Below are 25335 nucleotides of genomic sequence, written 5' to 3'. Positions count from 1 at the left end.
ATACACTGAAATCTGTAGACGACTATTTATCTTAGGCAACCTGATTTAAGAAAGCATCTGAAACTTTAAATGCTATGAGTACAATTTTGCTTATCCATTATTAGAAAACCACCCCTACCAAGCAACTGGTGACTGACATCCCTTTCCTGTCACTTAGGACAGGTTTCACAATCTTTCACATTGAAGATGGAGCACTCAAAAAACCAGAGTCCCATACCTTTACCCATGCTTAGTTACATCTTTCTTTGCTAGCAGTCCCACTGACGCCAACTGTTCATAGAGGCTCTGATTCAGCAAAACACTTGAGCACATGCTGAACTACTTTGCTGAATTGGGATTGGAATAAGGTGCTATTCACTGTGAATAAGGGGGTCAGAATCTGGTCCCAAATGGATCTTTCCTAAATCACTATTATTCCAATTACATTTTAAAATGGTAAACATAATGGAATTGTAAGAATGTGAAAAGATCATGTTTTATTATTATTTTTTATTACCATCAGCCAGCTAGAGACTAGCAACTCTGAGGAGATTTAGCCAGTAGGTGGAGTCCCCTATCCTTTAGTCCAGGGGTGGGCAAACTATGGCCCATGGGCCACATCCAGCCTGTGGGACCGTCCTGCCCAGCCTCCAAGCTCCTGGCCCAGGAGGCTAGCCTCGGCCCCTCCCCTGCTGTCCTCCCACCCCCAGAGCCTCAGCTTGCTCACTCCGCTGCTGGCACAATGCCCTGGGAGGTGGGGTTGCGAGCTCCTGGGGCAGCGCAGCTGCATTACCCAGCCTGACCCAGTCTCTGTGCTGTGTGGTGGCAGTGGCGGCAGCATGACCTGGCTCTAGCCGGGCAGCATGGCTGTAGCACCGCCAGCCACCAGTGTTCCAAGCAGCACAGTAAGAGAGTAGGGAGCAGGGCGGGTTGAATAGAGGGCAGGGGAGTTCGGAGTGGTGGTCAGGGGGCAGGGGTGTGGATGGTGGTCAGGGGGGAAACAGGGGGCTGAATGGGGGCAGGAGTCCTGGGGGGCAGTCAGAAAGGAAGGGGGTTGGATGTGGCAGCAGGGGGAAGTCAGGGGTAGGGGTTCTGGGGGCAGTCAGGGGACAGGGAGCGGGGGTGTCTGGATGGGGCAGGAGTCTCAGAGGGGCTGTCAGAGAAGAGGGGGTGGATGGGGCAGGAGTCCTGGGGGGAGGGGCAGATTGGAGGTGGGGTCCAGGCTATGACCCCCTCCCCTAACTGGCCCTCCATACAATTTACGGAACCCGATGCGGCCCTAAGGCCAAAAAGTTTGCCCACTCCTGCTTTAGTCAGTCCTGGAAAGTTTGCAATATTCTCAGCACTTCAAAGACCTTTGTAGACATGAGTCTAGTTTTCTCAAACAGGCAAAGGGAAACCTACTTTTGGCTGGATGAGTAGAAACTGCCAAGCTTCTCCAAGATGGAAATTACTTCAATTTGCATCATTTAAAAAAATTTCTCTAAATCATTATTATATTCAAAGTGAGCAGCTGCATGTACAACTGAGAAAGTGCATCCACCAAAAGAAAACCCAGCAGGGATCACTGAACACTTAGTTTAAAAATCTGGACTGCTAAGTCATCCACCAAGTCATTAAAAACCTATTTTCCAATTTGGATTATTAGGTGATAAAAATAAACCAATGTTGAATGTTTACACCTTTTTTTTTTTAGGAGCCAAAATTGTGCATTATTTTATATAATGAGAAAGAGGATGGGAGTCAAAGGTAAAGCCATTAATGATTTGTAGCTTTAATTTAAAGTCATTGGTTCATCAAATGATCAGTGCTTTGTCTTTAAAAAGAGACACATAAGCAGCTCACCTATATCTTTGGCTCTTGAGGCTAATGGCCGTCTCCACTGTGTGACAAATTTGTATGCATCAAGCCGGATTTCAATAATATTGTTAAGTAAGGCTAGAAGTGGTGCCAGTGGAAAAGCTGCCACAAAGATGGTTGTGAATCCAAACTGAAGAACTGGGAAAAGAAATAAAAGGTTAGTATTTTCAACACTGTATTTACTTTCAAGATCTTATCCAAAATGCCAGGCTACTGAGATGCCATGTAGCTAGTAAACTTGCTCACTATGAAGTACCATATTATCACTCCGTGATGCTAGTGGTATCAATAGGGCAATTCTTTTTCCAAAAGATCAGTACCAGGGTGAGAGAACAAATGATTGAATTTCCTGAGAGCTTTGAGAACCATATCTGTGCTTTTTGCTATGGAGACACAAAAGCTGATGAACTATATGTTTTTTAGAGCTGTTTTGTGATCTAACTGATTTTATTATTTTATTTTATTTTTTTAAACTTCAGCACCTCCAAAATTAGGCCACTTTTATTTAGGTGTCTGCATTTTGAAAACATTGATGCAACAGAGTGTAGGGAGTTAGCAGGTGAGCCTGCATTCTGACACTCCCTATTTCCACAAGAAGAAACTGATTAGGGTAATTAAAGGTAATTAGCTAAGCAGACAGGTGGTCTGGGGGAGCTAATAAGCCAATTAGCCCAATCAGCTCAAGACTGATAAGGAGGCATAGAAAGGAGAAGGAACAGGGCAAGCTGAATCCAGCCTCACAGATGCTTTAGGGAAGGAAGACCTTGGCTTCTTTCAGGTCCTGAGGGCCTAAAGCCAGGAGCGGCCCCAGGGTTTCTGACGCCCTAGGCGGACGGCCATTTCGCCGCCCCCCGGGGCTCTGGTGGACGGTCCGCTGCTGGAAAGGCTCTGGTGGAGCTGCAGCAGTGATGCCAGCGGGCGGTTCGCTGGTCTAAAGGCTCCGGTGGACCTGCTGCAGGCATGCCTGCGGCAGGTCCACCGGAGCCTTTAGACCAGCGGACCATCTGCCGAAATGACTGCGGCAGCTCCACCGGAGCCTTTCCAGCAGTGGACCATCCGCCGGCATAACTGCGGTAAGTCCACCGGACCCGCGTGCAGCCCCCCCCCCCCGGCAAAATAGCGCCCCCCAAAAATTCTGGCACCCTAGGCCATTGCCTAGGTCGCCTAAATGGTAGCGCCGGCCCTGCCTGAAGCACAGAGGCTATTGTAACTAGTACTGTTGCATGGGTGTGTAAAGTTGTTGGTGGAGGGAACTCAGATAAATGGCATAGTGGATACACAATCAATAAAAGTCTGAGCCGTTTTCTGTGGTGCAAAAAGGCAGGAGCGGAGCAGGCCTTTCTACAGTTGACATAACTGTTTAGGGCCTGTTTCGCAGAGTAGCTGATCTCACACAGCTCTCCTTAATTTCAGTGGAATTGCACCAGTCAAGAGAGGGCTCTATCCACTACATGTGCAGCTCAGTCAAGTAAGGCAAAAGTCCTTTGTCTTTCTTTCATTTTATGTTTGGTTCCCCCGGGAGAAAGCAGTGTTTCTTAGAAGCAAGCAATTTTGTAAATATTAGTTAGTAAATATACTCTATCATACAGCCACTGCTAGACATCTGAAAAGTAAGTGCTTTGACATTAAGACCTTATCAGGGTTCAGTAGAATTTGCTTTATAAGGAATAATGACAAGAAATTATACAGTTGAGGGAATAAGAATTCTGAGGCTGCAATTTAGAGAATATCCCTCTTTCCATGAAGTCAACTAAGCAGATAAAACATTTCACAAATGGGAGTTTAGTACATCAGATGTGGCACTATAAGAAATATTGCCTGGGTTTGCTGAACAATTCACTCCCATTCCTCACCTGACCTGTGATAATGGAAATCATTCTGCAGTCTCTTTAGTTTCAGCCAGCAGTACTTGGGAGTTTTTAAATGAACAATTCAGCCCTCTGGGCTTTAAAAAAAAACAAAAAATGTACTGCCATTAAAATCTAGCATAAGAGTAAAATCAGAACATTTTCCTACTCATTTCTAGGTATTCATCAAAGAGTCCATAAGCATTCATAGGCTGAAGATTGTAGTCCTTTTCCCACTGTGGGAAGCTTGTTTTTCTCTGTGAGCCATGTTCTTGATATAATTTTCTCCTGGTCCACCAGTTCTGAATTAACCTGCATATTCAAATAAATTGTAAACACCCATTTATTGGTTATTCAGGATTTTTAATTAGAAGCTTTAACACTGGCTAAGTAACTACACAGAAATTTACTGTGCATGTGCAAACTGCAGGTGGAAGAATCTTAGTATGGGGCTGAATCTATTATTGGCTACCAATTCCCAATTAGCAACAGAGGTATGTGAGATTCTGAAGATACATGGAACCACCCCTTTCTCTATTCCATTCTCTGAGCGTTAGCTGTATTAGAGGACTGATTAGCAAGTTTAGTTTGATTACTTATTAATAATGAGAGAGAGAGAGAGAGAGGCTGGGCTGGACTAGACAATGCATTTTGTAAACTCAAAGTATCAATGTATGAGAGCGTTTGATATTAGTAACAGATGTGGCTGGTAGCACAGAATACTATCCTTTATCCCTAAAATGGGGAAAAGTTCCTGGATTGTCCTTCAGATACAGATGTTCTTTCCTGCCTAGAATGGCAAATTGCTCAAGTCAATCAGAGCTAAGAAGGGAGATGTATGGTTCTTTTTGAATGGAAATGTGTCCTCTGGAACTGAATGTTCAGTAATAGAATGGGCAGAAACAAGTGGGCAGGCTAATGATTGTGGACATACTGTTGTCACTGGAATAGCAGTCGATGTAAAAAGTTAAAACAGGGTAGTGTGGCTTGCATCTGTACATATGCTTTGTTTTCTCCTTAGAAGTAAGTTCCTGTCCCCCAACCAATCAATAATTTATACATAATTTCCTAATGATTTGCACATTTATTCTGAAATATGACTTCTCCAGTACATGGGATTGAGTGTGTGACAGGGGAACAGAACTGACTTATGTTTTTGATTTGACTTCAGTTTTGAATGTGACAGTCTCTCTGTCACTTCACTAACAGTTCCCCAAACTATTCTGGGTCTTTCCACCGTTTCCTTGTGCTGTTTCTCTCCCTCAATCCCACCACACATTGCTGATGTTAGCTTGGGAAAACTCCACAGGGATTGTGCTGAGCTTCTGCAGATAATGATCTTCAGATAAAGCTGAAGCATCACTTGAGCTTCAAGCCTTCACCTTGATGGTGTGTGTCAAAGCATGTAACCATTACAGCATAAACTAGTTATCATCCAGGCCCCCTAGAATTCTGCAGCATGTCAGTGCCACTCTGTTATCTGGTTCCTAAAGCTCTCTGACAGAAATAGCAGAAATTTCAAAACCCAAGTTAATGTCACACACCTCAGTGAGAGTCATGACAGGCTACTTTCCAGTTCCCATTATAAAAATCATATAGAAACAAGAATCTTTGGAAGAGGCCCTGACTCACCCAGATTTCCTCCAAGGGCTCTGGGGGAGCACATGCTGGAGTGGGAGCTCTCTGGTGCCTGACTCCTCTCATTGGTGAGCGCCCTTCGGGGATGCTTCCATCTCCATCAGCCCTAGCACAATGGCTGCATTGCCTGTAGCAGTAGTTGGCCTCTGTACAGAAGGGGCAGAGGATCTTCCCTGAACCCTTTGGGAACCCAAGCAGGGCCAGACACAATTTGGCATTTAAAACTCCTAGCTAGGCTGTTTGGCAGAAAAAAGAGAGATTCATGTCTGCTGGGGATTCATGGGGATAGAGGGAGGGAGCAGCGGCACTAGAGACTGAACGCCTCTGTCCCTGGAACAGGTACCAGCTGTGCAAACTCCTCACACTGCCTCAACTTTGTGCTGGAACCCTAAAGTGGAGGCACCAACTTTGTGTCAAACAGACACTACTGGAACAGTTTGTATAGTGGGGGTGCTGAGAGCCATTGAACCAAGGTGTAAACCCAGTATATGATGGAAACCACTTAAAGCCCAGGGGAGTTGTAGCACCCCCCTAAAACCCAAGTTCCAGCATCTGTGCATTACTTCTATTAGATCTCCCACCCTTTTAAACTGATCTCTTCCCATCTCCAGCTCGCCTCTTCTGTGATCTCCCTCTCGACTTTTCATTAGGTTTCACGATGCTAGTTAATGAGTGCCAGAAAGATTGAACTAAAGTGTTAAAAATGGACAAAAGAAGCAGGGAGTGGAAAGAGAAGCAACAAAGTTGCTGCTGTTTTTTCTAACTACAGTAATTCCTCAAATTAGAGCTGAATGTGACTGTTTGCTACAGCATCATGGCATGCTGAGGGGGAGAGATGTGTGAAACAGAAGGAAAGAAGAGAGTACTCAACACCTTGCTTGCCAAGTAAGCAGTGTTTTGGGGCAATTTACTCAAAAGTCTACATGGTTCTGTTTAGCAAGGGCTAAGGCTGCTTAAAAGAATTGCTGTGAATGTGATGTGGCTTCTGTAGCCCCAGAGACTGAAATCTCCATTACGTTGCACTAGCCCTACTGTGGTTTCAGCAGCAAGGCAAATTGATGTGAACAATGGTACTTTGCAAGGGTACAAATATTTACAGTGCTGATTTCTCTCACTTGCTAATTTGCCCCCAGTGGCCTGCCACTCCACTGATCTGTATTGCCAATTGTCTATAGCAATCCATTAAATATTAAACCCATGCACCATTAAATGAAATAACAGTAGTCCCTTTTAGCTTGAACAAAGTCTAGTGTTACTGTATACATTGTCAGTAAACGTGGCCAGGTCAGTAAGTTTGTCTACTTGCACATTTTTGACTGCCTATGTGCAAGCAGTTCACTTTTTCTGGCTCACACCTCTCCTTTCAGGTATCCTATGTCATCCAACAAGAAGAAATCTAATTAGAACTTACTGGTATAGACTAAAAAGCACGTATCTAACATTTCAGTGTAGGGAATAGAGCAGTGGTACAGAAACAGATTTTTTTTAAATTGGAAAGTACCACACTTCAGAAAATGAAATATTTTCTAATAATGTGTATATATATTTATATTATTTTCATTTCTGTAGACTTTGTTCTATGTAAATAACACTGTATGGAAATATCTGAGAAGAGTTCTCCACTGTGTTTGTGTGATACTATAATTACTGTTTTATTCTTCTCCCATTTAAGAAAATCAGAAGGTAATAATGAAAATAATATCTTTTTGGTGACCTTTGTAAAGGTAGGCAGTATATTTACTTACGGGTAGCCCAGTTCCATGAAATTATTCCAGGTCTGCTTTAGCACCATTATAATACCCATTTGCATACAGAGATCAATAAGGCATCCACTAGGGTGACACTGCAGAGTAAATAAAAAAAAAAGAGTGGTTTAAAGAAACAGAAATAATTCTCATTCATTTCTGCAAATCCAAAAGGATTAAATGAATATATCGTAATTTATAAAACTTTTAAAGGAACTTTCATTTTTATTATTTTAATGTAAATCCAAAGGAGAAGGTAAGTCACATCACTAGTCCTTTAAGTCCAGTCTCTAGCATCCTGCTTGGTCAGAACCAAATGCTTAGGATGAAGGCAACCCAGTGACCACAATAGCCCACAGTGTAATTCTGTCTGGGTCTGATGGAAAGCCTATAAGAATAGGAGTTTTTCTATGGACTTCAGTAGGTTTTGGATCAGGCAGCGTATGTTGTAAGGAATGGGGGATGAAATTCCTGTTGACACCTCAGGCAGTTAGTTTACTCCTAAAATGCAGTATTTGACTCAATGGATCCCTTAAAGTTATTGTCTTGTTATGAGATATTTAAGACTCTGGACATTAAATGTCTTCTTGCCAGTTTTTCTTCCTGGTTCAATCTGGAGTGATTTTGGTTTGACTTGGGCTGGATTCTCAGCTGTTGTAAATTGGTGTAGCTCCATATACTTTAATCAGTCATTGTAAGAAGCAGAGAGGTCTGAGAACTCGCTGCACTGATTAGCCCTTACTGTCCTGAGACCAACATTTTGCACCATTGACTATCCTGACATAAACAGGAGTATCAAAGCCGAATCAGTGGACATTGTGCACAGTATAGACAGACCAGAATAATTCTCTGATACAGAAATAGTCCAGTTTCATTTTAGTAAAGAAAAACTTCACCATAATTCGTATGGTGACCTTCTGATGGGAACTGTTTTCCATTGTACAATGAGCTGACATTTCCCTGTTTATTCTTCTCTATAGACTTCACTGAAGCCTACCTTAAGTCAACATGGTTGGCAAATAGATTTTTTTTTAAATCAACCCCACTCAGCATTGTATGGAGGTTAAATTAAAGTAAACAGAGAAAGTAGATAATCCCTCTTTTGGTTTAACATCATCTTTATATTTTGACAGGAGTTAGTCACATGAGTAAACTCAGCTCTAGGGTAAGCTGGAGCAACTCTATCAAAGTCAATGGTGTTTCACTTGCTTACAATAGGCCTGAATTTGGCCACTGATTTTGTCCTACTGAGATCCCTTAGTCCAATGTCCTTACCCTTGGTTTCAGTTAAGGGCTGGTCAGAAATTGTTTTTGATGTATATCTCGATATTATATTCTTACCATGTGTATATAGAATCATAGAACTATAGGGATTGAAGGAACTGCAAGGGTCCTCTAGTCTAAATCCTAAATAAGGTCCATCATAGATATAGTTGATAAGAATGGGCTCCCTATATTGGAAAGAATAATACTTTTTGCCAGACATTGTCTTTTGCAGCCCAACTTGAGAAAAGCCTTTGCTGAACTATCAAGGAATATATCAGCTAGCTCACTTATTTCAAACACACACACAATTTTGCTTTGGCTACATTTTGGAGAACATTGACTTTCCATCTCTCCACCTGTGACTTTTTTTTTTTGTTCCCTGGACTGTACAGCTGCTCAAATAATAATAATAAAAAAAACTGAGTGAATAAGCAACTTGCATTAGGAACATGTGAATAATGACTAGCATGCTCCTACAACTGACAACACAAGTATTTGGACAACCTCTATTAAGGCCAGTGGGTGGGGGATCTGGAAGTGATCATGAATTCATTCTGCCAGCATGCAACCTGTGACCCAAGATTTGCCATTTGTCATTTATGTGTGAAAATGTTTGTCATTCAGCTAAAAAACAGGGGCAAAACCATGTGACTTGGGTGACCAAATATTAATGTTAGATACTGACTTATTTACAGGCTGCCAACTGTTCATTTACAATATCCATCAGCTATTTTTGAATCCTGAATATATTTACAAAAAATGGGATTGGTTTTTGCATGAATTGCAAAGCCAGCCTCCTCATGCCTCACCATTATATTCTGTAAGCACTGATTACTATTACTTCTGGGAAGCTTGCTTAGTTGCTTTGATTTTTTTTGAGTGGATTTTGTTTGCTTCAAATTCGAGACTTCAGGTCAGTAATGCAATAAGAACTAGTCCTCATAATTTTTTGACTGAGTGAAAAAGAGTATTTTAGAGGTGGAAAAGGACCCAGATTCAGATCTTAATTGATTCATATTGAGGATGAACAATAGAAAGCGTCTGATATTCGTTTCTATGATTTAAAAAAAAAAAGAAATCAAGTTGAGGCTATATATTAATGTCACCCAAATATGATACATAGACCCCAAAAGTTAAGGTTTAAAAAACATGTTATCAATATGGAAGTGTCTTTCTGAAGCAGGTGAAGAGGAATTTAATCAATTGTGACCAGTCAGAGAGCTCCTGGAAACTCAATGATACATTCAAAATAACCTAAGCAGGGGGCCAGAGTCTGCCCTTGCTCACATCCTGTGCCATCCATGGGCTTCAATCAGATTGTACAACGTATGCAGAATTTGCCCCTAAAAGCCTGAGAGTTACAGAATACTCACCTCTTCCAGTCTCCACCTGTTTATCAGCCTCAAGTAGGCACCAGGGTGTCCTGTAAATCTTCAACATAAGAGCAAACATCAGCTATTTCTGACTAGATCTCTGATCAGAATCTTAGAAAAAACCTCAACATAGTTGTTTTAACTCCGTTTCCCCCAAACAGGACTGATTTAAATATTAAAGATGTAATTATGCAGGATGATTTGAAGGATCGCTAATATCATTTATGTTAAGAGCTAAGCAAACTTTCATCTGTGCTTTAGCTAAACGCCTACATTCTAATACTGGATAGTTCATTCTCTGATCTTCAGCAGGTGGGAAGAGCAGAATATCAAGACTGAGTAACACTGTCAAGAGAATTTTGCTTTGAAGCTTCATTTTGAACTGCTTAAGAAAGTGTTATTACTGGCTGGAAAGAGACCATGAAATGCAAAACCCTCGCCTGGTCCACTTCCTTTTGATATAATGAAAAACTCCGTGTCATACTTTCTGTGAATCCAGTGAAAACATGTTTTCACCCAGGGTGCAAATTTTTCACAGTTACACTGTATTCACTCAAATGATTCGCTCAGATATCCAGATGCAAACAACTCATACTAATGGATCATTCAAATCTGCTCACATGCCTTTCTGATTTCTGTGGGGGACAAACAGGAACAGACATGCAAAGATTTCTCTTATTTTCAGCAAAAAAGCAAATTCCATCACTTGTAATAATTATGAATTTGCTGCAAACTGGCTGAAGTATACATCAGGTGAACCAAAAGTTACTTAGATTTCAGGGAACAGAGATGAAATGACAAAATGTTAAGTTCTTCTTCTATCTGTACAAATTATCCATATAAAAAGCAGAGCAAAGTGACCTGCAAATGTCTTAGCTGAAGACAGCAGTTCTCTGCAGTGGAATTTTTAGAACTTAGTATTAAGGAAATGTCTGAGAATGGGAACTGTATATTACGTTTCTAACCTTTTTAAAGGAAAATCTAAATTTTAACGTTTTTTCCTTTGCTAACTTGGACTTTGCAATTGAGCAAGTATGACCATATGGGCCCATTTTGTTTCATTAACGGCAATATCATTTTCTTCTTTGCTCTCTATTGCAAGCACAAAGACAGAGCAGATACTGATTCTTACCTTCCCAAGAAGAATGCTATATAAAAGGTAGAGCTGTTCAGATTGACAAACTGGAAAAGAAACATTTTCAAAGTGAAGCTGTTCTCCCACTCAGACTCAGTCCGAGGCTGCTCTGTGAATAAAGAAAACAGAGTTTGAGAGGTTTAATCAGATTAGCAATTTTACTACACTGAGGACTGCAGGCACATTTTAGAGACGGCAAAGCTGCCTGCTGGTCTCAATTTATAAGATGACAGCAGAATTTGTATAAAAAAAAATCCACAGCAAGTGGGTTTGTAAAAACTCTTACTAACCTCGTCTGATGTTTTATAGCTGGCTATACAAGGTTACAGATTATAAGAAATGGTTTGCCAGTTTGCTAGAGGTAACACACACATTCAATTTCCTTCATTTGGACTAAAATAGACAAAAGATGGTTACTCACCTTTGTAACAGTTGTTCTTCGAGATGTGTTGCTCATATCCATTCCAATTAGGTGTGCGCAAGCTACGTGCACGTCTGTCGGAGACTTTTTACCCTAGCAACACTCGGTGGGCCGGCAGGTCGCCCCCTGAAGTGGCGCCGGTATGGCGCCTGATATATACCCCTGCTGGCCCGCCTGCTCCTCAGTTCCTTCTTGCCGGCTACTCCGACAGTGAGGAAGGAGGGCGGGTGTGGAATGGATATGAGCAACACATCTCGAAGAACAACAGTTACAAAGGTGAGTAACCGTCTTTTCTTCTTCGAGTGCTTGCTCATATCCATTCCAATTAGGTGATTCCCAAGCCTTACCTAGGCGGTGGGGTCGGAGTGAGACGTTGAGGAATGTAAAACCGCTGCGCCGAAGGCGGCATCATCTCTAGCCTGCTGGACCAGTGCATAGTGTGATGCAAAGGTGTGTACGGAAGACCAGGTGGCCACGCGGCAGATTTCCTGTATGGGGACATGGGCCAGAAACGCGGCAGATGAAGCTTGAGCCCGGGTAGAATGGGCAGTAAGAGGACCCGTCGGAACATGGGCCAAGTCATAACATGCCCGAATGCAGGATGTCACCCAGGATGCGATACGCTGGGAGGAGATTTCCATGCCCTTCATGTGTTCCGCCACTGCCACAAACAATTGAGGTGAACGGCGGAAGGATTTGGTCCTCTCAGTGTAGAAGGCGAGAGCCCTTCGGACATCTAAAGAATGGAGCTGTTGCTCCCGTCTGGAGGAATGCGGCTTTGGGCAAAAGACTGGCAGGAAGATGTCCTGGTTAACATGAAAGGCGGAGACGACCTTAGGGAGGAACGCCGGGTGTGGTCGCAGCTGTACCTTGTCCTTATAGAATACAGTATATGGAGGGTCCACAGTCAGTGTCCGAAGCTCCGAGACTCATCTAGCCGAGGTGATAGTGACTAGGAAGGCCACTTTCCAGGACAGGTACAGCAGTGAGCATGTGGCTAAAGGTTCGAAGGGGGGCGCCATGAGCCTGGTTAAGACAAGGTTCAGGTCCCAAGTAGGGGTAGGCCGTTTGACCTGAGGGTATAGTCGCTCCAAGCCCTTGATGAATCTTGACACCATAGGGTGCTGGCACTTGTCCGCAAGGTGGGACTCGACTAGGCACCTCAGACAGGAGTCGTGTGGATCTCCTGTGGGCATCGGCCGATGACAGGCTGCACAAGGTTTGAAACCCGGTGAACCGGGCATGGGCCCTGGTACCGGGGGGAGGAAAAGGGGCGAACCCCCGATCCTCTATAACTATATACAGAACTATAAATTACTAATTTTAAACACTAACTAGAACTACAATAAAAGAACTATATACATGATACTACACAGGAGTGAAACGCTAGGGAGGTGGAGGACAGCTAGCCGTGCTCCACAGTTCCAACGACCGACATGGCTGGTAAGAAGGAACTGAGGAGCGGGCGGGCCAGCAGGGGTATATATCAGACGCCATACCGGCGCCACTCCAGGGGGCGACCTGCCGGCCCACCGAGTGTTGCTAGGGTAAAAAGTTCTCCAACGAACGTGCACGCGGCGTGCGCACACCTAATTGGAATGGATATGAGCAAGCACTCGAAGAACTACTCCTGGATTCATCCGTGTACTATAAACTCAGCTTCTCTTCTGTTGTTTTCATTTCTGTAGTCTACTACAATTAGATGGCAGAATGCATACTAATCTGCAGCATGATATATTCTCAACTTGAAGCGGACTTCACACACAACTGAAAGAAATGCTTTCTTCATGGTTATTTTTAATTATTTCTATTGCTGTAGCATGCAGGGAACCTCTACAGGCCTCAGGATAGCACTGTAATAGACACTAAACAAACAACTAACAAACACAATCCCTGCTCCACAGAGCTCTCAATCTAGGAGTTTGACAAAATGCACTGAAACAGGTGGATAAATAATGAAGGAAGCGGGGAACTTGATTCCCATTCTGAGCAGTGCTCAAGACTAGATTTAAAACAGTCAACACTTCTTGTGCTATATCTACACAACTGGCCCACTCCTGCAAATGCTTGCCAGTAATGGGCATGGTATTTACCATTCTGAGTAGCCCCATAGATTTCAATAGGAGTAATCACAGTAATACACACTATGGGCCAGATTTTCAGAAGTGCTGAGTGCCCACAATTCTAGCTGAAGCTGATAGAAGTTGTGGGTAGGCAACATCTCTGAAAATCAGGCCCTATGGTAAGCATATGTTCAGCTGAGTCCTTAGCATTTAAGATATTTAGGACAAGAATCATGGGCCAGATCTTCAGCAGGTGTAAACTGTCATAGCTCCATGGGCTTCAACTGAGCTCTGTCAGGTTACACAAGTTAAGGATGTGGCCCCATGACTTTAATTTGTCTGTAAAGCACCATGCACAGTTATGTAATAAAATAAAAGTTAATACTGAAAACGGAGATTTCCCTTTTCCTCTCCCAGCTGCAGCATCTCAGATCAGAGCTCCATTTCTATAGTATCTACGAATTAAAGCTTAGCTAGGAATCAGGCTGGATGTAGCTGGGAGAGGACGGGAAAGAGCAATTTTCTTGTTGTTAGGCAACAATCCGGTTTTAAGATGAGACTTGAAATTAAATGTCGTATTGATAGATATTTTGAAAAACTATAAACACAGTTATAAATGTGGTTAGAAACACAGTACAATATTTAAAAAACATGCATTATTTTAATCTAGGCAGCATTTTGCAAATATGACAGGGATACTGATTCAGGGAGAAATCCTGCACCTAGTGAAGTCAATGGCAAAACTCCAGTTGGCTTCAATGGAGCTAGGATTTCACACTCAGTATTAACAACGAGGAGTCCTTGTGGCACCGTGGAGACTAACAAATTTATTTGGGCATAAGCTTTTGTGGGCTAGAACACACTTCATCAGATGCATGGAGTGGAAAATACAGGAGCAGCTATAAATGCATGAAAAGATGTGAGTTGCCTTACCAAGTGTGAGGTCAGTCTGATGAAGCAGGTACTAGCCCACAAAAGCTTATGCCCAAATAAACTCATTAGTCTCCAAGGTGTCACAAGAACTCCTTGTTGTTTTTGCTGCTGCAGACTAACATGGCTACCACTCTGAAACCTGACACTCAGTATTTAAAATGAAACAATAGCTGAAGTATAATCAAAAATCAATAAAATAGTATTTCAGTTTTATATTTATCACCACTTACCTAAATTTGTCAGAAGAAGAGCAACTTTTTCATACAACTGCAACAAATAAGAAATAACTTCTGAAAAATGTGACCAGCTCAGTTTAACATCTTTAACAATATAGGTCTGTTTTCTAGGATGAATAACTATTATTCCATTTTAAAACTGAGATTCTGATAATCATTGTTTGGTAAAATTTGTTGGCATTGTGATACTACTAAGTAACACTATTTAGCTCTTATGTGGTGCCTTTCATCCATAGATGCACTTTTACAAAGGAGGAGAGTTATCATTATCCCCTTGTACAGATGTGATGCAGAAAGCTTAAGTAATTTGTCCAAGGTCTGTTACGACAACTAGGTCTACAGATTTACCCTTAATTGTCAATTTAACAAATACTGATGGGAAAAAGGTTTAAAAGTGAGAGAGACAGACTGAACTTGTCCAAACAAAAAGGCAGAGTGATATCACTCAAGGACTTTCGTAAGATCATATTTGGTAAACAAGAAAAGTGTGGAACCAAAAATCAGTGAACCAAAATTGGTGTATCAGTTGGTGGACAAATAATGGGAGGACAAGCTATTCCGCCCATCACTCCCCTTTTGGGATGCTCAAAGAGACTTTTTTGGAGGGGGTTGCAGGGCGACACTGGGTACTGTGTTGCTGGCTGATTGAAAGACAAAGAGAAGGGAAGGAGCAAGCTTCACCATCATGGCTGCCACCTCCTCCATTTCCTTAGATCTCAGGACCCAGTGTGATACCAACGGACCTTCTTCTGCCTAATCCTAAGAGATGGCCTAACCTGACCAGGCCAGAGAGCGAGAAGGACCCAGATGACACCACCTCCAACGGCTTTGGCTAAATCCAACACTACCTGGGATGAGAGACTTTGTCAGACACCCACATCCATTGAGCATGCCCTTTCCCTTCTCTAACTAACTTATTTCTCCTTTTCCTACCTGTCTCCTTCTGCCTGGTAAGGCTCTCCAAGACTGCTGTAAGCCAGTGACCAGAAAGGCATCTAAAGGCAATGCCCTAAACAGCCTGATGCTGGAATGAGTTTGCAGATCTTGGAGTGGCTGATAAAACTGTGTGCTGGGCCTGTTTTCTTCCAACACTGAGGCTGAATATGAGAGTCAACACCAGAAACAGAAGCTGCATTTTTTAATCTTTGTTGTTCTTCTCTTTCCCCTTGTGTGTGTGTGTGTGTGTTTTGTCCTGTTTTGCCTCCTAGGAAACAGGATCAGACTTTAACAGCTCCAGCCATCTCAACTAATGTCTCTTTTTTTCCCAAAAGGACAGTTACTACCATCTTTAAAACCAGCTAACAGACTGTCAAACAAGGTTTTTTTTTCTTCTTCTCCTTTTAAAGACTCTACAGCTAAAGGGAACAAGGGATGTTGTTAAAGTGACAGCCTCACTTAACACTTTACATTTCAAATGCTTAAACAACTGTGTGGTTTTTTTTCTTTTTCTGTATCTTTAGTAAAAGACTTTTAATGGGAGCATTTGTCACAGTAGCAAGCAGGCTGACATCTCTATAAACCTAACCCTGAACCTTGTTTGACACTGTTTAATGTTGCACAGTGAGAGGCCGTTAATACCTTTGACTCTTTGAGCCCCTTATTCCATCTAAATTAAAACAAGTCAGAAACCAGGCAATTGGCAGAGCCAGGAATAAAACCCAGGTTTCTTCATTCCCAGACCAATGCCATATTAATTAGGCCATGTGCTCTCCTATACCTGAGTAAAAACACTAATTTTTACCTTGAAAATCTTTGACGCTGAAACTGAAAAGTGTGTGGATTTCAATGAAAAGTTTAGCGTTGCGTTCCATCTGTAAAAAGTCATTTAATTCTGCAAACGCAAGGGAAATTATGGAAAACTTAACAAGCAAATTAGTTCTAACTAAAACAGACCTTGTCTTTCTCTCCTTTGGAGAGAGACATAGGAGCTCAGAGAACATCATTGTTGCCAAATGTATTTCTTTATTCAGAACCACTGATGTTCTTCTAAATCCTTATTGGCACTTGTCTATGATAGCAGGAATCATGGTCTCAAATTCCTCTGAATGATTGCTAGCTTCTATAATAGAGGAGCTTTGACATGAGTTAGCATTTATGCAGTGGTGAACGTACAACATACCATATAAATGCACAGTATTCATTTTTATTATAAAACTAAATCACTATATCCATTTGCCTCAAATAGTATTACCCCTTCTACTGATCTGGGGCCAGATCCTGCATGGTGTTGAGTGTCCTCAATTCCTATAGACATTAATGGGAGTTGAGGGGACACAACACCTTTTCAAAGAACTCCCCATCTTTCAGGATTGGGCCTTTAGTTTCCTATTCCTTTTTCTGCAATTTACTTTATAAACTGTTGCTAAGGTTTAGTGAGTTATACACAGGCTACGTATTAAACCAGCTGCTTAGGAACTCAAGTAATTTGAAATTCTGTCATAGCTATTAACAACATTTCTCCTGTAGAGCTTTCTGCCTTGTCTGAAATAAACCGTGGTGATTTGAATCCTATTTTTGATGTAAATAATTGAAAAGCTGGTCTCTTCCCAGCTTTAAAAGTACTTCCCTATGGAGAATATACAAGGGCTAAAGGGCTGTGTGTTTGACACCCTGATCCTGGCACGGAGAGCGCCCATTTACAGATCATCAATGACCTGCATGTCTGTGTGTGAATATTATATTTTGTTGTTATTCCTCCTGGATCAGACAGTGTTTGTGATTCTGTTAACAATGTTTGGAACAGTTTTTCTGCAACTACAGTTTATTATTACAAATCTCAAAGGGCTTCATTTAGGATCCCATTTTATTCAGGATTCATATTTCCTTGGGTGATATTACTGGTATGAACAGGTTTTACTACCCAAGATGAAGTTTGTGATTGCTTTCAGTGCAGGCTGCATGATTAACTGGGAGACAGTCAGCTTGACTGTCATCAAATCTTGTCAAGATGAATGCATAACTATATTATCCATCCAGCTCTCAAAGCATCCAACCTAGAGGTTGATTGACCCAGAGCTTTCCCCGATGCTTATATCAGACAGGTTGTGAAATTGTATTAGGCCATGTCTACATCTAAAGTTTTGCAGCGCTGGTTGTTACAGCTGTATTAGTACAGCTGTATAGGGCCAGCGCTGCAGAGTGGCCACACTTACAGCAACCAGCGCTGCAAGTGGTGTTAGATGTGGCCACACTGCAGCGCTGTTGGGCGGCTTCAAGGGGGGTTCCGGGAACGAGAGAGCAAACCGGGAAAGGAGACCCGCTTCGCCACGGTTTGCTCTCTCGTTCCCGGAGCCACCCAGCAAACCGCAGGGAAGGAGACCTGCTTGCTCTGGGCTCCGGGAACGAGAGAGCAAACCGGGAAAGGAGACCCGCTTCGCCGCGGTTTGTCTCTCGCGTTCCCGGAGCCACCCAGCAAACCGCAGGGAAGGAGACCTGCTTGCTCTGGGCTCTGGGAACGAGAGAGCAAACCGGGAAAGGAGACCCGCTTCGCCGCGGTTTGCTCTCGCGTTCCCGGAGCCACCCAGCAAACCGCAGGGAAGGAGACCTGCTTGCTCTGGGCTCCGGGAACGAGAGAGCAAACCGGGAAAGGAGACCCGCTTCGCCGCGGTTTGCTCTCTCGTTCCCGGAGCCACCCAGCAAACCGCAGGGAAGGAGACCTGCTTGCTCTGGGCTCCGGGAACGAGAGAGCAAACCGGGAAAGGAGACCAGCTTGATTACCAGAGGCTTCCTCCTTCCACGGAGGTCAAGAAAAGCGCTGGTAAGTGTCTACATTGGATTACCAGCGCTGGATCACCAGCGCTGGATCCTCTACACCCGAGACAAACGGGAGTACGGCCAGCGCTGCAAACAGGGAGTTGCAGCGCTGGTGGTGCCCTGCAGATGTGTACACCTTCAAAGTTGCAGCGCTGTAACTCCCTCACCAGCGCTGCAACTTTCTGATGTAGACAAGCCCCTAGAGTCTTTGGCTGCAGTCCATGTTGTCTTACAGGGATTCCCAGACTGTTCTAAACATCTATTGTCTCATCTCACCTCAAGTTCTGTTTATATTAATCTCTCTTTGCTTGCCCCATGTGACTTTTCTTCATTTTTATGTGCTTACAGCTTGAATAGGACTCAACTGTCTGATCGCTCACGGGAGCCAGAAGCTGTTAGTACTTTAGAAGCTCTCCATTAGTTGCCTATTGTAACCCACTGCCTATTGTAATTCAGTGTGGAAGGCAAAAGGTTAAGTTCAAAACCTCACCACCTCTGTAAAAGATGTTTCATGGTCATGCTTTAATATACTTACGGGATCTTATTTTCCCTGGTCCTCACCTTATTGTCCAGTGCACAGACAATATTTATTTCTTGTTAGTAGCTGTAAGGTTTAAGAAGTTTTTCTTGCAATACTCCACTTGATATGTCAGAAAAAAAATCAACAAGGAATCTATTCATGGCTTTTTTCCATTATTTTAATTTTTTCCCCTTAACAGTAGAAGTCTTTGGGAGCTAGAAAGTGTAATCTATTTCTGTTCTGAGTTGTTTCATTGCTGCCTCAGTACACACGTTTGGAAGATTGGTGGTGAGTTCTTTGCTGACAGAGGTATACGCTGACTTATGTTTATTCTTCATAATGCCTATCACATTATCTAGGCCTACTTAAAAAAATAAAAAATTTAAAGCTACAGATTTTAAACAAAATACATTAAGAAACATTTACAGAGTCCTCAAATCAACTTCTCAACTCACTATTGGTCTCTATCCTATCCTTCTCCAATTTCTCAATCAACTCTCCCCTTTCTCTCCCTTGGGAAATGCATGGGAAACCAGACAAATCTTTCAACTTGTCCCAAAGGACACCAAATGCAGGCTTGAGTGTGCAAAGAAGGAGAAGGGAATTCCTGTGGTGATGGCTTCTCACAGCCACTTTGAATGTAAACCAGGGCTGTTAGTTTGAATAGCTCAGATGACTGCAAATAATTCAGTATCACATAGGAAGTGAAGTGGTCTCTCTAGTAGGCAGCATTTATACATGAATTGGTTGAAATTAACATCTTATACTTCACACAGAAACTAAGGGCTTGTCTATGCTTACCGGGAGATTGATGCATGGCGATCAATGCATCAGCAATCGATTTTTAGTGGGCCTAGCGAAGACTCACTAAATTGACTGCAGATTGCTCTCCCGTCGACTCCTGTACTCCACCGGACTGAGAAGAGTCAGGGGAGTCAACGACAGAGCATCTCCTGTCGACATTGTGTAGTATGGACCCCATGGTAAGTAGATCTAAGCTACATCGACTTGAGTTATGCTATTCATGTAACTCAAATTGTGTAGCTTAGATCGACTTTTCCCTGTAGTGTAGACAAGGCCTAATTGAGGAGTCAGTGTAGCTCATGGAGCTAAGGAATAATAGGCTTATAGCAAGACACTCCACTTACTAAGTGAGACAAGACATTCTGAATTAGATGCAATTTTTGGATGGCTTGAAGATGTAGCTGTTTGTGAAGTGTTTGCAATAACACAACCTCGAGGTGGCAATGACATGGGTAACTGGCAACATTTGCATCTGAAGGAAAAGGATGCAACCATCTTGTCAAGAGCAGGTGACAGAAAAACACATCCAACAATCACTGCTACATGGATAGTCAGAAGCACTTGGGAAACCAACAGAACTCTCTCACCTTAGAGGATGGGAAAACTCACCCTTTACCTACCCAACCCATTGTGATGTACCCCACTGGAACTTTAACCACCTAGGAACAGACGGCCTAGGAATCCCTTTATCCCAGGCCCAATCAGACTCACAAGCCAGACTCAATCCACCCTCCCAGAATTCTCTCTTAGAATGCAGTGATTGGCATGCTTTTAGCATTAGAGGTAACTGATGGAACAGTTCATAGCCACTCAATGTCAATCCCTCCCTGTGAAGTTTTCAATGCAGGTAAGTGCTCTCATGTAGAAAGAGAATCTGTATATATCTATCCCTAAGGGGAAAATTCTGCTGTGAATAAGAGACGAGCAAGTTTGGCCCCTATATTAAAAAAGAACACTAAACTATTTTATTTTAAAAAGCATATAAAGAATTACTTGCAATTTGCAGACAAATAGAAGAAATAACGTGTAGGACAAATTTGAACCAACTAGGCTTGAATATGTTCCTTTAAAATATAATTTGTAGATTTTTTTCAAACATGTATTGTGAATTTTGAAGCCAATTACACAAGTATGGTAGGTACTAAGAGTCAAACCCAACAAGCATCTTCAACTCCCATTAAGTCAGTAGCAATTGAGGGCATTCAGGAGCATGCAGACTGGGGCACACATAGATCAAGTGCCTGTATGCACTTTGCTTTAGATTCTAGCATGGGCAGTGGGTGAACCCCACCCCCTGTCTGCCAGAGGGCCGATCTCCGAGCCCGCTCCCCCCCATGGCCAGAGGAGTCCTGAGCTGCCCCAGCTGTGCCGTGCCTGCCCTCCCAAGTCCTCAAGCTGCCCGGCAGGAAAAGCAAAAGCTCTTTCCAAAGAACCTGAGCTTTTTGTATGCGACGTGTAGGTTCCAGGGTGGCTGAGGAGGCAGTATCTGCAACTCAGCTTTCCAGGTTCATCAATAATTTCTGTGGAGTCCAGGGAGTTTGCTGATGAATGGGGGAAGCTGAGTAGCAGATACCACCTCCTCAGCCACCCTGGAACCTGCGTGGTGCATAATAATAAGCAAAAACTTCTTCCGGCAGAAGCCCAGCCCATGCAAACCGCCAAAACCGATAACCCAGCATCCTGGCCTATTATACCCACTGCTTATGGATCCTGGTTATCTCTACTTACCACATTCAGTAGCATGATGATGCAAAAGTTGATGCACACCGCAGTCCCTGTAGTTGCAACCTGAGAGTTATTCCTGATTAAAGCCCACTTAAAGGCTGCAAAAGTGCTGACAGTCACAACACGGTAAATAACAATGCCAAAAACAGCAGCAATCACCACACAGATCTAAAGGGGGTGGGGAAAAACAGAAAAGCCTGAAATCCCTCACAATTGGAACTGATTTCTTTCTGAAATTCTCAAGACTATAAAAATAAACCTATCTTAAAAAAACAAGTCCTGAAACATGCATCATTTTTTCCTGAGAGGGGTTCATCTGGATTAATATCTAATTTCCTCTCCGTTTCCTATAATATAAAATATACTTGATATCTGTTTAAAATAATGTCTACATTTAATCACTCTCTTGAAAAACACAACTGTTTTCTGTTTTCCAGTGTTAGTGAATGGTGCTTGATTGCTAGCTCTGGAAATCAAAGCTTCACCTCACTTACACTGAGTAAAAGTCACCACTCTGGAGAGGGTCAGTATATGGCTTATGGCTCACATCAGTCATACTTTGAATATTTAAGTGGTACATAGGCTTTTGTGCTGCCCCTTTGCCTGGGGTGAATTTCACCCTGGGTTAAATACTGCACAGGAAGCAACAGAGAGTTTTGTCACACTACCTTAATAAGTTGCTTCACTGGACTATTTTGGAGGGATTATATTTAGGAATGGTAAATTCAATCTCTTTGATAATTTCATCCCTGGCATCTTTGATAATACTTAGAAAAGGTGTCTGATGTAGAAAATTTTGCAGTTGAGCTGAGGTCACTAAGTCAGTTGTGACATATCATACAGAACAGTTGGGCATTAAACTGTCATGACCAGCTCATGTTCCTTTTGAGCCAGTCACCTAGAGCTCAAACATTTTGTTATTAGCATGGATGACTCATCATATCCACTCTACATTATATACTATTTTTTAGCTATGTTACCATGTAATTAAATTTTCTTGACTAGAAACCAGTCAGGTTTGGTGTGTCCACACGTAATACTACAACGTGAATGCATTCTTAAAACCTGACAAAAATGTGATACATGATAGTTAATTAGGAAAAACAATCAGCACCTCTCCCCTACCCCAGAATATCAAGCCATTTTCACTTAATTTTATTTATAGAATTGATTTAACAGTGGTTGGCATAATCCATATGTAGAGAAATGTGACAAGGGGGTTGAAGTGTGTGTGAACATGTAGGACCAGTTCATCTGATCCATTAAAGCTACTCTTTCCACTGTGGAAGCATAGAGCAGCCACAAAGTTACCTTACTAGTGAGCTAGAGGACGATGCCCTGTGGACAAGGGGATTCCTAGGTGGTATAGAGTGGCCTTGGAAACTTCTATACCTACCCTTTCTCTTGACCCAGGTGTGGCTATCCCTAAGCCCATATGGCCCCTACCTGTTGGAATGGATGGGCAGCCAGAGTAAAACACAGTAATTCTGAGGCTGCTGTAATTTACACTAGGCACTAACTTGAGGCTGGACAGCTTTGGGTTTAAGGGACAGGGATGGTCTTTCCAACACCTTCCCTTAGGGGGCTCAGGATTTTGGCTTTAATGTTTAAAGAAGCGTTTGGTCAGTCATAACTATTTAAGAGAAAAAAATCATTAGTTTGACAGTAAAACAACTGAAATAAATTATTCTAATGGTAAAAAAGTGATTAAAATTGTCTCCACTCATTCTAAAAATTTGAGCGGAAACTCTTCTATTCTGCTAACTCTAAGCCACAAAGGTTCTGATAGGCATACAAATGTCACAGTTACAAAGGATCATTTCTGGCTTAGGATGCCCAGTGTTAAATTCAGGATTTGTAAGTTTCTTTCAGGGAAGATTGTAACCACATAACTAATATGAAGAAATGTGACTCATATTCACAGATTCAGGAATTTAACAATACGAGCCATTTTAAAGCTGTTTTGGCTTCTTCAAGAATAACCCTCTAGGGTTGGATCAATCACCAATTACTCAAGTATGGCAAGGGCTTAAATGCTGAATTCCATAATCAGAGTATTAGGAATAGGATTAAAATATCTGATTTCCCCATTTCATTCACCAACATACAGGTGTTTTTTTTTAAAGATAGAAACTAGCAGTCAAGTTTCATACTACTCCTCATCTTTATACCTTGTAAGTTTCATTATTAGGAGCAATAAGACTATAAGAATGGCCAGACTAAGTCAGAGGAATGGTTCGTCTAGCCCAGTACCCTGTCTTTGGACAATGGCCAATGCCAGATGCTTCAAAGGGAAGGCACAGAACAAGGCAATTATTGAATGGGCCATTCCCTGTCATCCAGTCCCAGTTCAGGCCTTCACAACATCCCCTGGCAAAGAGTTCCACATGTTAACTGCTTTCTGTGAAGAAGTGCTTCTTTTTGTTTGTTTTAAACCTGCTGCCTATTAATTTCATCAGGTGAATCCCAGGTTCTTGAGTTATATGAAGTGGTAAATAACACATTCTCTTTCTCCACATCATTCATGATTTTATAGTTTTCTATTACATCCCCCGTTAATCATCTCTTTTCCAACCTGAACAGTCCCAGTCTTTTTAATCTCTCCTCATATGGAAACTGTTCTATACTCTTATTTTTGTTGCTTTTCTCTGTACCTTTTCCAATTCTAATATCTTTTTGGAGACATGATGACCAGAATTGCACACAGTATCCAAGGTGTGGATTTATATTTATCATGGATTTATATAGCGGCATTATGATATTTTCTGTCTTATTATCTATCCCTTTCCTAATGGTTCCTAACATTTGGTTAGCTTTTTTAACTGCTGCTGCACATTGATTGGATATTTTCAGAGAATTTTCCATAATGACTCCATGATCTCTTTCTTGAGTGGTAACAACTAAATTAGACCCCCTCATTTTGTATGTATAGTTGGGATTATGTTTTCCAGTATGAACTAGTTTGCATTTATCAGCATTGAATTTCATCTGCAAATTTGTTGCCCAATCACCCAAGCTTTGTGAGATCCCTTTGTAACTCTTCACAATCTACTTTGGACTTACTTATCTTGTGTAATTTTGTATCATCTACAAACTTTGCCATCTCACTGTTTACCTTCTTTTTCAGATCATTTATGAATATGTGGAACAGCACTGGTCCCAATATAGATTGCTGAGGGACTCTGCTATTTACCTCTCCATTCTGAAAACTAACCATTTATTCCTTCCCTCTCTCATATCCCATGACTGCTTATGAGCCTTTGGTATGGGACCTTATCAAAGGTTTTCTGAAAGTCCAGGTACACTATATCCACTAGATTACCCTTGTCCATATGTTTGTTGACCCCCTCAAAGATTTCTAATAGGTTGGTGAGGCATGATTTACCTTTACAAAAGCAGTGTTGGCTCTTCAACATATCATGTTTATCTATGTGTCTGATAATGCTGTTCTTTACTGTAGTTTTCACCAATTTGCCAGTCATCTGGTACAGAAGCTGATTTAAGTGTTAGGTTACATACCAGTTAGTAGTTCTGAAATTTCATATTTGAGTTCCCTCTGAATTCTTGGCTGAATGCCATCTGGCCCTGATGACTTGTTACTGTTTATCAATTTGTTCCAAAACCTCCTCTATCAATGCCTCAATCTCGACTGCTTCTCAGATTTGTCACCTAAAAAGAATGGCTCAGGTTTGGGAATCTCCCTCATATCCTTTGCAGCGAAGACTGATCAAAAAAGTCATATAGCTTCTCTGCAATGGCCTCGTCTTCCTTGAGTGTTGTTTTAGCACCTCAAATCATCCAATGATCCCACTGATTGGCAAACTTCCTGCTTCTGATGCAAAACTAATATGGAAATCTAGGTTGGCACAACTAAATGCTGCAGCATATCGGAAAGATTTTCATGTCATCCAACACATATATATGTGTATATATATAAAAATCACCTAAATATTCCCACCCAGCCCCCATCCCTTCCCTTAAATTACCCAGGATATCTCACTAACACTTTACTTTGGAAAACACCATAACATTATCCA

General features: G+C 42.1%; 1 protein-coding gene and 1 long non-coding RNA gene across 4 annotated transcripts in view; one reads left to right on the top strand and one right to left on the bottom strand.

Annotated features, from left to right (window-relative positions):
* ANO4 (anoctamin 4) overlaps positions 1-25335 on the bottom strand; it is a 322929-nt gene that overhangs the window by 38606 nt on the left and 258988 nt on the right. For all 3 annotated transcript variants that reach the window (XM_050934624.1, XM_050934633.1, XM_050934643.1), the window contains 7 exons: positions 21302-21466; positions 14491-14527; positions 10841-10952; positions 9709-9766; positions 7070-7167; positions 3856-3998; positions 1825-1977 (listed from right to left, as the gene is read on the bottom strand). In XM_050934624.1, the coding sequence (XP_050790581.1) occupies positions 1825-1977; positions 3856-3998; positions 7070-7167; positions 9709-9766; positions 10841-10952; positions 14491-14527; positions 21302-21466 (766 nt within the window). The remainder of the gene's footprint in view (positions 1-1824; positions 1978-3855; positions 3999-7069; positions 7168-9708; positions 9767-10840; positions 10953-14490; positions 14528-21301; positions 21467-25335) is intronic.
* Positions 1-25335, top strand: part of LOC127042744 (uncharacterized) — a 439524-nt gene that overhangs the window by 194516 nt on the left and 219673 nt on the right. The gene's annotated exons all lie outside the window — the stretch shown is intronic.

The sequence above is a fragment of the Gopherus flavomarginatus genome, chromosome 1 (genome assembly GCF_025201925.1).
Source record: "Gopherus flavomarginatus isolate rGopFla2 chromosome 1, rGopFla2.mat.asm, whole genome shotgun sequence".
Classification (NCBI taxonomy): domain Eukaryota; kingdom Metazoa; phylum Chordata; order Testudines; family Testudinidae; genus Gopherus; species Gopherus flavomarginatus.
The sequence above is the reverse complement of the archived record's forward strand: the minus strand, read 5'-3'. Positions and strand labels throughout refer to the sequence as shown.